The sequence below is a fragment of the Pseudonaja textilis genome, chromosome 1 (genome assembly GCF_049901715.1).
Source record: "Pseudonaja textilis isolate UNSWEBS1 chromosome 1, rPseTex1.2, whole genome shotgun sequence".
In the NCBI taxonomy this organism is placed as follows: Eukaryota; Metazoa; Chordata; class Lepidosauria; order Squamata; family Elapidae; genus Pseudonaja; species Pseudonaja textilis.
Window position 1 is genome coordinate 330,201,807 of NC_141990.1, and position 14,857 is coordinate 330,216,663.

The 14,857-nt window shown below is 42.7% G+C and overlaps 1 protein-coding gene across 1 annotated transcript; it reads left to right on the forward strand.

Moving 5' to 3' along the window:
- The first annotated feature begins 792 nt into the window (after window positions 1-792).
- On the forward strand, window positions 793-13,658 carry LOC148128411 (uncharacterized). The gene is made up of 6 exons (XM_087922826.1): window positions 793-1,048; window positions 1,222-1,296; window positions 1,390-1,691; window positions 6,533-6,629; window positions 9,064-9,112; window positions 12,596-13,658. Exons 3-6 carry the CDS (start codon window positions 1,455-1,457, stop codon window positions 12,735-12,737), a joined length of 525 nt encoding a protein of 174 aa, XP_087778952.1. The 5' UTR covers window positions 793-1,048; window positions 1,222-1,296; window positions 1,390-1,454; the 3' UTR covers window positions 12,738-13,658.
- The last annotated feature ends 1,199 nt before the right edge of the window (window positions 13,659-14,857 follow it).

Genomic DNA, 14,857 nt, shown 5'->3' on the forward strand with positions numbered 1-14,857 from the left:
CCCCAGCCAGCCAAGTTTGCTATGGGGCAAACATGGCAGTGCTTCAGATATTCAGCAGCGTGGCTTTAAAACACTAACTCTAGGTAGCTTGAACAAAGAATACACCTTATATAAATTGTAAAATATGTCATTCATAAGCTTTATGCTGGTCTATATTAAGGAAAATTACAACTTATTATATTGTAATTCACATTAGAAAGGGAAAAGGCTTTCCTTTCGCTGTGTATTCCCAGACTCACAAAATACACAACCTCATCTTACTATCTTTAGTTGTACAGTATGAATTTAGCATACTGCCGGTTCATAAACCCCACCGTTCTGGAATAAGCCAAGGACTACAGTTTAGTCCAGCGTTTCCCTCACCTGGATAAATTATCCCAAATTGTCTAGAACAGGGGAACAGCTGGATGGGGAATTCTGGGAGTTAAAGTCCTCCAGGCTTAAAGTTGCTAAGGTTGGAGACCCCGTCTAGAAAGTGTTTTTTTTTTCCCCTTTAGGGAACGACACCCAGCCCATTACCCAATCACAACAGCGACTTCCCGAGAAGCGGTTCTGGATAACGAAGGAAAAACTTCCGAAAGTCCCCCCCCTAGCCAGATCTCAGCCGCTTGAAAGGCAAGCCGGCTTGACAACCGGAGTACACCCGCACAGACCAATAGGAGGCGAGGAAGGGACGCGGGAGGCGGACCCCTGACCAAAGCTCCGGCAGAACTTCATTTCCCAGAAGCGATTGCGGCCGGCTCCAATCCATCTCAATCTCTCCGAGCTCAGGCTCAGGTAGCTGGTGGGCGGGAGAGCCAGGAGTGGTTGCAGCTGCGGGCGCTTAAATTGGCAGGAGCTCCTCTCCGCTGCGCTTGGTTGGGCTTTTTGTGTGTCTCCGCCGAGGAGGAGGAGAAGGTTCTGGGGGCGCGTAAATCCGGGGTTCTGGGAAGAGAAGGGCAAGCAAGGTCCACTTCTACAGGCGCGCCCCGGGAAGCCTTTTGCGCCCACGAGCCGCCCTTCTCCTGCTCTTTGCGGACCATCTCAGAGGCTGAGAGCTGTTTTGGGGGTGGGTGGGGCGGGTCCTGTCGCCGCTTGCCACCCCTAAAGCTGGATTTTCAATTGACCGTGCTTGGGGCTTTTTTTGGTCGTAATTCTACCAAACCTGCCAATATTGCAGAGGGGGGGAGGGAGGGTTCCTGGGGTCAAGGTGTAACCTGCCTTATCTCTCTTGCCTCTCAGAAGACACAAATAAAACCCAACCGGGATGGAAAGGCGGAATAGCCTCACGGTGCCCTTTTGAGCCCAAGCCTCAAGGTCTGCTGTTTGGATGACCTCCCCACCCCCTCAAAAAACAAACAAACCCTAGTGCTTTTTAATCTGGTTTTTTTCCCCCCCTCTTGACCGAAGGGTTCCGTTCCAGTCCCGCGGTTGGCGAAGGGGCACCCGCCGGGGATCGGCCACCCCCACCAGCCATGGCCAAGGAGGAAGGAGTCCAGCCCGGATTCCGCTGGGATAATTGGAAGGCGTGGGCCGCTTTTTCCACAGCCGAGTTTGCGATCATCCTCATTTTAGCGGCCGGACTAGCTCACTTGGCATTTCAACAAGAAGGGGAGGATTGGCCGGATGGAGGCGAGTTGTCCCCCTTGCAGAGAGCGAACCAAACCATCCAAATGACCGCGAAGCGCTGGGAATCTTGTCAAAACCACACGGTAGGAGCGGATTGCTATTGAACCGGGTGGCAGTCGGGGAAGGGAGCGGATCCCGGGCGTCTGCAGCCCAAAAGGAACATCGGATTTAAGAAAGCGAATTGCACTCCCATTATGTCTATTCTTTGTACCATAAGCCAGGATTCAGTTTCTTTTTCCAAAACTCCTCCTGAGGTCATGATAAGCCCAGCTAATTACCTTGCGCGTCTGAATGAATACAGCTGTCACCACTTATCCTCAAGGTCGGAAAGTTTGGTCTCTCGGTTTTAAAAGTGTTTTTCTTTACTCGGTTACTCAGAAGTAAACCTTGTTAAGGTTACTGGGGGTTGGGGGGGGGCTCTTACTCTCGTCAAAGCATGCAAAGCAATCTAGTTTTTCGGTTGATGATAAGGACTTTTGTGGGAAAGTTAGAATGCGGCTTTCCTTGCTTGTTAGCTTTTTAAATGAGATGGGAAGCAACTGAAATGCATCTTTGATCAGGTGCCATCTAAGCACGAATTATTTTGCCACTGGGAATGTTTCCCAAACATTTTAAAAACTGGAAATTGTGGAAACCCTGACACTGTTGCCTACAGTTGCTACATGGCTACAGTGGTCGGTTTGGACAATAAACATGCTGAATCCTGATTCTCTACTTGAACTGGATCGTTTTTATGCATCAAACACCAGAGGGAGGCAGAACAGCATCTCCAGGAATGGCTTCCTTTAGTTTCTATTTCCCAGTAAAACTCCAGAGTTGGGGGTGGGCAGAGGAATGAATGACAGGTGTTCCTTCCAACCACAATAAAGTATTAGGAAGTATTGGGAATCACTGAGAGGATGTTAGCTATTGCTTGCAATACCATTGAACTTTGAAATCCCAAACTCCAATTATCTTCGAAGACATTTTCATAGACACAAAACCAAGAGCAAAGTCCACAACTTTTCTTCCTATGATCTTATAATCCTGCAAAATTCTTTAAAACTGAGTTTTCGTGTACTTTGCCTCTATCAAATCCCTAAAACCAACATCCAAACCTCTAAATCCAAACAATTCAAAACTTTTAAAAAATCTTAACCAAAATCGTTGAAATTTGGACAGGGATTAGGGCATTAAGACAAAACAGAAAAACTGTGACTTTTGTTATCTTGATGATAATAGTTTGCTTATATTTCAGGAACACTGTTTCCCCGGCTTTGATTTGACTAACTCAGCTAAGCCAATTGGGGGGTGGGATGGGGAGACAGAGGCAGAAGAGGGCCTTGCCATTTAGCAGTACAAAGTGGTGGTGGATAATGGAATATGTAGTTTCTATGAGGAAAAATGAAATAGAAATGTTTCATCTTGCGAAGAGTGGAAAAGGGAGGTAAGTTAAAACAGTGTAACTGTGTAGTTTCCATTGGTTCTACAGAGAGCCCTGGATAAGAGTCAGGAGTACCAACACCTGGGGAGGAAATAGGAAACTTACAGGTCCATGTGTAGCTGGATTGTGAAGATGTAGAGACAATCATGATGGTTTTGCCTTTCACTGAACCAGGATATTTATATCCCATCTTTATTTTTCAATTCAAAATTGAAAATTCAATTCAAGTTGGCAAAAATACTCTCCTCTTTCTCCCATTCTCCCCTTTTCAGCAACTCTGTGGGATAGTTGGGCTAAGAGAATGACTGGGCCAAGGTCACCCAATTGGCTTTCATAGTTAAGGCGGGACCAGAACTCATAGTCTTCTGATGATTGGCCCAAAATTACCCAGCTGGGTTTTATGTTTAAGGCAGGATTAGAACTCTGTCTTCTGGTTGTATTAATCACTAGCCAAACCTGGTTTCTTAGAGTTAGAAACTGACAATTTTGGTAGGAAGGAGATAAACTGAGAACAAGCTAATTGCAGGTTCCTATTTTGCTGAGAGACAGTAAAACTTCTAACTTTACTGTGATCAGAGACCTAATAATTTATGACTGTTTTCTTTTAATTTTGTTTCCCTACAAAACCCACCCTGAGAGGAGATGTGCTTTACAAGAAATGTATAAAAGGAACTCACATTGAAGGGGGGGCGCCATGCTTATTTTGGACGCTTCCCAAGCATGCAGAATAACATTTTAAAATGATGTCTACATCTGGTGTAACAAAACCCCAGTATTCCTGGAACAACGGTCTCATTCAGTAGCTCAGGTAAAGGCTGTGTTGCCTAGTGGGTAATTTGGAAAAAAGGGGCAGGGATGTCAATGGCTTATCCCCCTCCCCCAACCTAAAGAATGAAGAAAATTGGGGGTGGGGGTGGAATCTGTTGGTATTCTATTAAAGGAAACCTCAGAACCCAGATAAATCTTTGTATAGGCAAGTGGGTATGTATCTTCAGGCTTTGTTGGAAAGGAAGAAGAGAAAACATTGGGAAAAGCCAGAGGCAAATATGGGGAGCAGCTTAGATTATAAAAAGCACACAACAAAACTGTTTTAGGGACTCTTCTTGCTTCATTACTATATTTTACATCATCCTTTTATATATAACTAGCTCGATCCCTGTGCTTCACTATGAAACTATGTGGTTGGGCTTTTGGGGGAGGAAAATAAGGGGGGGATTTTCCTTCTGCCTACCAGCATCCATCGGTATTCATCTGGTTAGTGTCCTGTCAGCGTGTGAGAGAGAGGAGGGCTGTTTGGAAACTGAAAGTATTTGCTGTGTGAACAAGGAAACAGCAAGGAAGCTGGGCATGGCTTAACTCAACTGTTCTGTACTAAAGCTGGTTGCTGCTGTGAAACTAAAACTGAAACTCCTCTGCTTGTGTTTTGCATTTGGAACAGATTTCTTTTCAGGTGGGGAAGGGGAGTAAAACTCCTTAGCATCAGAGTGCATTAATAATAATATAGGAAATACTAATGTTCTGATGGTCATTTGGAAAAATCCTTTCTTAGAGTGAGCACCTAGAAGCCAAGACAAACATACGTGCCAAATTTCAAGTTTAGACTGATTGGTCCAAAATCATCCAGCTGGTTTTAAAAATACACTGCTCAAAAAAATAAAGGGAACACTTAAACAACACAATGTAACTCCAAGTCAATCACACTTCTGTGAAATCAAACTGTCCACTTAGGTAGCAACACTGACAATCAATTTCACATGCTGTTGTGCAAATGGAATAGACAACAGGTGGAAAGCATAGGCAGTTAGCAAGACATCCCCAATAAAGGAGTGGTTCTGCAGGTGGTGACCACAGACCACTTCTCAGTTCCTATGCTTTCTGGCTGATGGTTTGGTCACTTTTGAATGCTGGCGGTGCTGTCATTCTAGTGGTAGCATGAGACGGAGTCTACACAACAAGTGGCTCAGGTAGTGCAGCTAATCCAGGATAGCACATCAATGTGAGCTGTGGCAAGAAGGTTTCCTGTGTCAGCGTAGTGTCCAGAGCATGGAGGCGCTACCAGGAGACAGGCCAGTACATCAGGAGACCTGGAGGAGGCCGTAGGAGGGCAACAACCCAGCATCAGGACCGCTACCTCCACCTTTGTGCAAGGAGGGACAGGAGGAGCACTGCCAGAGCCCTGCAAAATGACCTCCAGTGGGCCACAAATGTGCCTGTGGCTGCTCAAACAGTCAGAAACAGACTCCATGAGGGTGGTATGAGGGCCCGATGTCCACGGTGGGGGTTGTGCTTATAGCCCAACACCATGCAGGACGTTTGTCATTTGCCAGAGAACACCAAGATTGGCAAATTCGCCACTGGTGCCCTGTGCTCTTCACAGATGAAAGCAGGTTCACACTGAGCACGTGTGACAGACGTGACAGGGTCTGGAGATGCTGTGGAGAACATTCTGCTGCCTGCAACATCCCCCAGCATGATCGGTTTGGCAGTGGGTCAGTAATGGTGTAGGGTGGCATTTCTTTAGGGGTCCGCACAGCCCTCCATGTGCTCGCCAGAGGTAGCCTGACTGCCATTAGGTACTGAGATGAGATCCTCAGACCTCTTGTGAGACCATATGCTGGTGCGGTTGGCCCTGGGTTCCTCCTAATGCAAGACAATGCTAGACCTCATGTGGCTGGAGTGTGTCAGCAGTTCCTGCAAGATGAAGGCATTGATGCTATGGACTGGCTCACCCGTTCCCCAGACCTGAATCCAATTGAGCACACCTGGGACATCATGTCTCGCTCCATCCACCAACGCCATGTTGCACCACAGACTGTCCAGGAGTTGGGGGATTTTTTAGTCCAGGTGTGGAAGGAGATCCCTCAGGAGACCATCCGCCACCTCATCAGGAGCATGTCCAGGCATTGTAGGGAGGTCATACAGCCACGTGGAGGCCACACATACTACTGAGCCTCATTTTGACTTGTTTTAAGGACATTACATCAAAGTTGGATCAGCCTGTAGTGCTTTTTTCCACTTTAATTTTGAGTGTAACTCCAAATCCAGACCTCCATGGGTTGCTAAATTTGATTTCCATTGATAATTTCTGTGTGATTTTGTTGTCAGCACATTCAACTATGTAATGAACAACGTATTTAATAAGAATATTTCATTCATTCAGATCTAGGTTGTCTTATTTTTGTGTTCCCTTTATTTTTGTGAGCAGTGTATATATACTGATGTTGATCTTGGAGTGCTGGCTTTTGCTTTTGTTTGTAATAGACTGTGAAGTTCAATAAAATTCTTTTCAGTTTTTGTATAGAACCCAGCCCTGACCTGGGCATAAGGGCCACTAAAGTGGCATATAGAATGGGGTCAAAATCTCTGTGATTCATGGTTGCACTCAACACAGATGTAGAAAACATCCTCCTTGGTAGATCATCTTTGAAGTTTGCTTGTAAGAGGCGGGCTGGTCTCTGATTGTGTGTTTTTATTTCTTTTTCCCTCCTCTCTCTGCTACAGAGAACGCTAGAAGCAAATGCATCCAACCTGACCTCCCAGGTGACTGAGCTAAACAATCGCTTGCGTCTGAAAGAATTAGAAAATAAAGTTCTAGAAGGTGAGAAGAGCTGGGGGGGTGGGGTTGTTTTCATACTTCCCAACTCAATGCAATGGTGGAATGAAATTACAAATAGGGAGTCCTTGACTTACGACTGTAACTGTGCCCTGAATTACAGTTGTAAGTTTTGCTTGTCATTAAGCAGGTGGTCATTAGACCTACCTGATTTTACCACATTTTTTTCAGAGGTCATTAAAAGAATGCCACCAGCATTAATCAAATGCCACAGTCATTAAGCAAATCCTTTGTCCTCAATAGGTGGGTTTTTTTTTTACTGCAAATTCGGAGTAAACCAGTTTCCAGCCAAATAATAATAATAAATCTTAAATTACAGTCAGATAACTGCAGGGTGCTGCAAATGGCCATCAATGTGAGCTGGTTGCCAAGTATTCAAGTATGATCACAAAACAGCGCGGTGAAGATGGTGATGTCAGAACTATGAATCTGGGTCATAAGTTTCTTTTTTGGGGTCAGTCATAACTTCAAATGGTTGCTAAGAGAACTGGTTGTACAGGTGATCAAGGTCTTTGCCCATCAATATGATTGCTCTGTCAAACTGAGTAATACTGAACCAAATTTGGAAAGTAGGAAGAAACTGGCAGAAGAAAGTTTGTGTTAGAAAATAGGTCTGGATCCAGCCAGGGGCTTTTGAGGGGGTGAGATGCCCCAATACATCGCTATGAAAGTAGAAGGGAATGGTAGCTTAGGAGTCTCCAAACTTGTCAAGTTGACAAGCATGGTTGACTGAGGAATTCTGGGAGTTAAAGTCCGCAAGTCTTAAGGTTGAGAAGTTGGAGATATCCTGTGTACTATTCCAGTCTTAAATCTCTCTCTCTCTCTGGTCACATGACCCAGAACAGAGCTATTGGAGAGAATTCCAAAAAGTTTCTGCATCATCTTCTTTTTTATAAGAAGAAAAAACTCTCTGTTGATAAGAATGGAGGTTTTTAAGAAGAGATTGGACAGCCATTTGTCTGGAATGATATAGGGCCGTGATGGCGAACCTATGACACGTGTGTTGGAAATGGCACGCAGAGCCATTTCTGCCAGCATGCGAGCTGTCGACCAGAACAGATCCACTACACATGTGTGCATGCCTCCCACCAGCCAGCTGATTGTCTATATTATAGGCTCTCCTGCCTGAGTAGGAAGTTGGACTAGAACTGGGTATGTTTAGTCTAATGAAAAGGACTAGAGAAGGCATGATAGTAGTGTTCCAATATCTCAGGGGTTGCCACAAAGAAGAGGGAGTCAAGCTATTCTCCAAAGCTCCTGAGGGCAGGACAAGAAGCAATGGGTAAAAACTAATCAAGGAGAGAAGAACTAAGGAGAAATTTCCTGACAGAACAATTAATCAGTGGAACAAGTTGCCTCCAGAAGTTGTGAATGCTCCAACACTGGAAGTTTTTAAAAAGAGGTTGGATAACCATTTGTCTGAAGTGGTGTAGGGTTTCCTGCCTAATCGGGGTTGGACTCGAAGATCTCCAAGGTCCCTTTCAACTCTGGTATTCTACATTTTGTACTATGAGAAAAAAAATTGATTTCAGCTTCTGAATGCTGTCCTGTTCCTTATGGTCCAGATGTTTGGACTGAAACATTGTGATTACACTAGATTCCATTTTGTAAGACTGCAAATTTAAATTGGTCAATTGTTTAAGGATATGCTAACAAGATGCTCAAGATAATGGGGGAAATCTTTTTAATTGAAATATTGATATCACTTGCTCAATTAAAATGCAGGATAGTAGGTGTGCCGTGCAAACAGACATTTCCATTCTTCCCACAGAATGCCTCTTTTTCAGGATGATGCATGCAATTGCTAAAACAAGGATTAGAAGATGGGGAGGGGCAGACAGATTTGATTGAATCTTTTCTGAGGTGGTAGCGGGAAAAAAATCGATATGTGGTCAATTGATTTGGGGCTTCTTATCTAGCTTAGTTTCTGCCTGGAAACCATTTTTGGACTTTTTGCTTGAAACCTTAAGAAATGAAACTTTTATTTGTTTATTAAATTTATATGAGACAACTCTGGACTGGTCTGATTTGGAGACTTGGCGATTAGAACTAAGATTATAGAAATACTGTTTTATATTTGAATCTAATTATGCATTAATTAATAGGAAATCAATAGAACTTCATAATAAAAATACTGTGTTATGTTTGAATCTGTCCTGAAGAAAGTTGGAAGTTATTTTTTTATTTCCTGTCCTTTTTTCCCTCTTCTCAACTCCTAATTTTGTTGTTTTTCTGATATTTTCTTTCTTTAATTCCCTTTTTTGTTTCTTTATATTTTATCTTTTGTTGAAATTTATTTTTTTTAAATTGCTTAGTAGGTTATGGTAGCTCTTCTTTTTTTACAGTAGCTCTTATTACAGTAACTATAATAGTATATAGTAGCTCTTTATAGTAGCTTTTTTCTCCCTCTGTCTGGCAGATGAACTTGCACTCTTGAAAAGTTGGACTCAGAAGCTTCAGGATTTAATGTAAGTAAATTTTGCATCTACAGATAGTCCTCAACTTACAACCATTCACTTAGTGACTCTTTGGAGTTACAATGGCCCTGAACAAAGTGACCAGTTTTCATACTTACGACTGTTGCAACATCCCCATAGTCACATGATCAAAATTTGGACACTTGGCAACTGACTCATATTTAGGACTGTTTCAGTGTCCCGTGGTCTTAAGGTCATATGATCACCTTTTGTGAACTTCTGACAAGCGAAGTCAATATGGGAAGTCAGATTAATTTAACAACTGTGTTACTAACTTCACGACTGCAGCAAAATAGGTCACAAAATGGGGCAAAACTCACAGCCTCCTAGTTTCTCGACTGGTGCTTTTTAACCCACTACACAAGGTGGCGCTCAGTCACCTTCAAGACATAATTTCCATGCAACAGAGAGTTCATCCTGAAGGGCGTTCCCATCATTGCTGGGGATTTCAACAGAGCATGCTTAAAAACTGCTCCCCAAACTTCACCAACATGTAAAGTGTCCAACCAGGGGAAAAAACACACTTGGTCATGTGTACTCAAATATTAAGCATGCTTATAGAGCAAAAGCTCTTCCCCCCTTAGGACAATCAGACCACTTCACCCTGCTTTTACTGCCAGCCTACACTCCCCTTAGGAAGAGAACAAAACCTAGCAGTCAAACTATTAGATGCTTGCCTGAAAACGCCCTCTCCCAGCTTCAGGATTGGACACAGATTGGAGCCTCTTCAAACAACAGGACTTTGAGTTATACACAGAGACTGTGCTTTTCTACATGAAGACCTGTGTAGAAAATGTCACTGTGGATAAACGTATACGGACCTTCCCAAACAGGAAACCCTGGATGATCAGTGAAGTCCAGACTCTGATCAGGACCCGTGACCTGGCTTTTAGAGCTGGTGGCACCTCACAGTACAGCACTGCCAGAGCTGAGCTGAGAAGGGGCATCAAACATGCTAAGGAGATGTATAGGAGGAAGGTCAAGGGCCACTTTACTGACAGTGACCCATAGCAAATGTGGAGGGGGATACAGTCCCTGACCAACTATAAAGGCCAGGGCCCAACAAACAGCGAGAGCAGTAGCGCTCTGGCAGAGGATCTAAACAGCTTTTTCACACGCTTTGAGACCACCAAGAGCCTGGACATACTGCCTCACGAGGACCACGACGCTGCATCTCTCTGTTTAGGTGCATGAGGTAAGAAAAACATGAGAGCAGTATATCCCAGGAAAGCTGCAGGGCCTGATGGCATTCCTGGTGCAGTAGTTAAAGCGTGTGTGCTGACCAGTTGCAGAAATGCTTAAAGCTGTTCAATCTATCTTTAACACATGCCATCATCCCACAATGCCTGAAGGCTGCAACCATCATCCCCGTTCCCCAAAAAACAAATATAAACACACTCAATGACTACAGGCCAATAGCGTTAACAAGCTCCATTATGAAGGTTTTTGAGCGACTAGTTTGACATCAGAGACTGCCTCCCTCTTTCCTTTGATCAACATCAGTTTGCTTATAGAGCAAACTGATCTACCGAGGATGCTGTGGCCATCACACTTCATAGAGCGCTAAGTCATCTGGAGAACAGAGCTATGTGAGGATGCTCTTTGTGGACTACAGCTCTGCGTTTAACACTATCATCCCAGATATACTAGTAACAAACTGTATAATCTGCAGGTCCCCACCCCCACGTGCTCCTGAATTAATATCTTTTTGACAGACAGACCACAGCCTCTTAGACTTGGCCCCCACCTTTCTCCTACTATTACACTCAGTACTGGTTCCCCCCAGGATTGTGTCTTGAGCCCCCTGCTATATGCCTTGTACACCTTTGACCGCTCACCAAGCCACGCAACAACCATCATAAAGTTTGCGGATGACACGACTGTGATTGGTCTCATCTCCGGAGAGGATGAGATGGCATATAGGGCAGAAGTAGAGAACCTGTCTGCCTGGTGTTCACAGAACAATGTATCATTGAATGTCCATAAAACCAAATAACTGATTATGGACTTCAGGAAACATGGACAGGACCACATCCCACTCATCATCAACGGAGAACAAGTGGAAACTGTCCCTACGATCAGATTCCTTGGCATCCATAATTCAGCTGATATCTCCTGGTCCCCTAACACCAAGGCCATAGTGAAGAAGGCTCACAGCGGCTTCACTTCCTGCGAGTTCTCAGGAAAAACAATCTGGATAAGAAGCTGTTGCTGGCTTTCTATAAAGCCTCTGTGGAGAGCACTCTGACATACTGTCTGGGTGTGTGGTATGCAGGCTCCACAGCTGAGGACAGGAAAACTGTACAGAGGGTGATAAACACAGCTCAAAAGATCATTGGTTGCCCTCTGCCCTCCCTGGAAGACTTAGTCAGGTCCCGCTGCCAAAGCAGAATCAAAGCCATCATAGAAGACCCCTCACACCTTGGCAATTATCTTTTTGACCTGCCATGTGGACAGCGCTTTAGGTCAATAAAATCTCACACCACTAGACTAACAGTTTCTTTCCCTGAGCCATCTGAACCGCAAATAAACACAAAGTCACTACCTTATTAAGATGTGAAAAGATGTGAAATCTCAATACTTCATTCAGATGTATAATAACATATTACAGTACAATCCATCTCTTGTGTATTATACTCGGCAAAGCGTCACAGTGTTGGATGTATATTTTGTGTATATTTGTAGATATTGTACTCTCTAATTTGCAAATGGAGACGTGGGTACTCTATTTTTCTTCATTTTTAAGTGCTCTGGTTTTATTGTATTGCGAACAGTTGCTGGGGTGCATCTATAGTTTCGTTGTACTTGTACAATGACAATAAAGTTCTTCTCTTCTCTCAAATTGTTAACAACTGTCTTGATTAGCAAGTAGAAATTTTAGGCTCCATTGTGATCATAAGTCTACCTATAATTTATGGATAATATGACGATTGGGGTGGGGTAGGACTCTGTTTTGAATGTAAAGATCCAACTTAAGATTTAATCAGCATTGTACTATCTGAGTTATATTCTGCAATTAAGGTGAGATGTGTGGCAAACAAATAAATTTATTAACTAATTCATTTCATTTAATGCATATACTGTAACTACTGAACTGAAAAAATGGCCCTCACATATATTTATTATTAAATTATTTATTAATTAAATTTATATACCACGCATTTCACTACCCAGAGCAGCTTTGGATACTTTACAAATATTTACCTGATCAATATCCGGATCAACAAAATAATAAAGGTGAGGAGGACTATTCTATAAATCAGGTTAGCTTTTCAGGAGCATCTGTGGGCGATGCCAAAGAAGTCCCTCTCCCCTTTTCCACACACTGTGGAGTTTCAATTGTATGGCTGCAGTCTTAAACTTTTTTGACCCCTTTCCCCCATACAAGGATTCCATGTATCCTTTCATTTACACAGCCCAAACTCTTCTCCATAGACTTGCTTGACTGACTTTCTGTTTTTGTCTTTCTTATAGTAATCGCCAAAAGGAAGTGATTGTCCATTTGCAGGAGCAGCAATTGTTGATACCCGACTCTGTTGATTCCCGTCAACAAATCTATCTCCATATTGGCCTACTCTCCATATTGATCGCCACTATTGTCACCCTTCAGGTTTAAGAAGCACAGGTGGACGTTACATGGCACAATATGAAAACAACCAATGCTTTGCCTTTTCATATCAGCGGCCTCCTTGGTGCAGTCTGATGCCATATCTATCATATCATCTGGGAGATAAGGGTGTTAACATTATTTAGAATAATGGTTCTCAACCTTGGCCACTTGAAGAGGTGTGGACTTCAACTCCCAGAATTCCCCAGCCAGCCATGTGATCATGCTGGCTGAGGAATTCTGGGAGTTGAAGTCCACACCTCTTCAAATGGCCAAGATTGAGAAACACTGATCTAGAATACAGTGGTGTCTGCAGCATGTGGTTAAAAGAATAAGCATGGTGGCCACAGTCACAAATCCACTTCATGTATTTGCAATACCATCTGGCCACCATTTTGATTTTTTTTAACCACACCTTGCAGACATCCCTGCTATATAACCAAAATTTGGAGCAAGTCCTTGATAAGAATTTTTAAGACTATCCAGAAATGTACCTTGCTTAACCCAACAATGTGATTCCTCCCCTATAACCCTCCCCAAATCTTCAGCCATGCTTAAAGTATTATTTTATTTCTCCTGAAATAAAGGAAAGGCAATAAGTATTTTCATAATACTTTATTCATGTTAAAGTGTCTACCCAGAATTAGGAAAGAAAGGGATGAAACAGTTGTGATTTCTGTCAGCTTTGAGATTTGAACTCCACTATATTCACTTTTTGCCTTACTTTTGATTTTTTTTTAATATTAAAGTTTGTATGCAGCTTTATGTGCATGTCATGTAACATGCATAATTTTGCCTGATCTGCAGAGCTTGCACCTTAATTGTAATTTTATGTTATTTTAACTCTCTTCTGCACTTTGACATTTACTTTGCCTTTTGGATTGTTTTGCATCAAGCGGGTAAGAAATTTAAATAAAACAAATAAATGTGTTCAGTGCCTTCTTGGAGAGAAGTGTATTGCAAGTTTAAGGTTTGTGCAAACATAAAAAGAGGATGGTGTTTTCAGGTAGCTAAAAGCTTTGGAAAATGCAAAACTAAGATGGTTCCCTGAAAGTTGCAAGCCAAATGTGTGCCTTAAATTGTGGGACAGGCATTCTAGAAAATGCAGCTTTTCCCAAAATCAGGTAGTCCAAAAGAAAGAGAGTTTCCATGGGTCTATGTCAATTTGCCATGGTCAGCTCACTACAGCCAACTCACCACGGCCAATTTGCTACAGGACAATTCGCTGTGAGACAAGAGTTACACTAATATCAAAGAAATGGTGGAATAGAATTGTTAAAGAATGCAAAAGGAGGGATTGAATTAAATGTGAATGACAAAAATTAAAATATTGTTTTATTTATTTTGAATAATTAAATTTTATTGTGAAATTGTCCTGTGGCTAGTAAGCTGGGTGAGGAATTCTGGGAGTTGAAGTCTCCAAGTTTAGCATTGCTAAGATTGGAGGTACCCCTGTTCTAAATAATGATGCCCCAAACTGGTCCATCAGGTTTTCAGTGAGGTACATATCACTGCTATCATTGAGACCATCCATCTTGTTAGTCCTCCTCCACTTCTCTTTCCTTCCATTTTTCCCAGCATCACGGATGTCTCCAGAAAACACAGTCATACTTCAGTTACAGCTTTCTTCAAGTTACAACCATTAGTTTAGTGACCATTCAAAGTTACAACAGCATTGAAAAAGGTAACTTATGACTGGCTTTTACACTTAAAACAGCATAGCCATTGTCATGTGTCTGCATAGTTCAATTAACAACTGCAGTGTTATTTGCAAATATAAAGGTTACCCAGAAGCAGATTCCAAAATGGGCACACTACTGCTTGGAGTATACACCCTGCCTTTTATGCAATTTTGAAAAGCGTACATTGCCATGAACCAATCATGGAAGCATATACATTGGTATAAGCTAATTGTAAGCAACATCATGCTTATATTTTCAGAATTTGACTTGCAACTGGCCACTTAACGAGTGTTGGATTACAACAGACCTGAAAAATGGTACTAAAGACCCAGATTTGAAGTTACAAAGGCACTGAAAAAAAATACTTATGACCGTTTTTCACATTCACGACCATCCCCATGGTCATACAATCAAAATCCATATGCTTGGAAACTGGTTCATATTTAT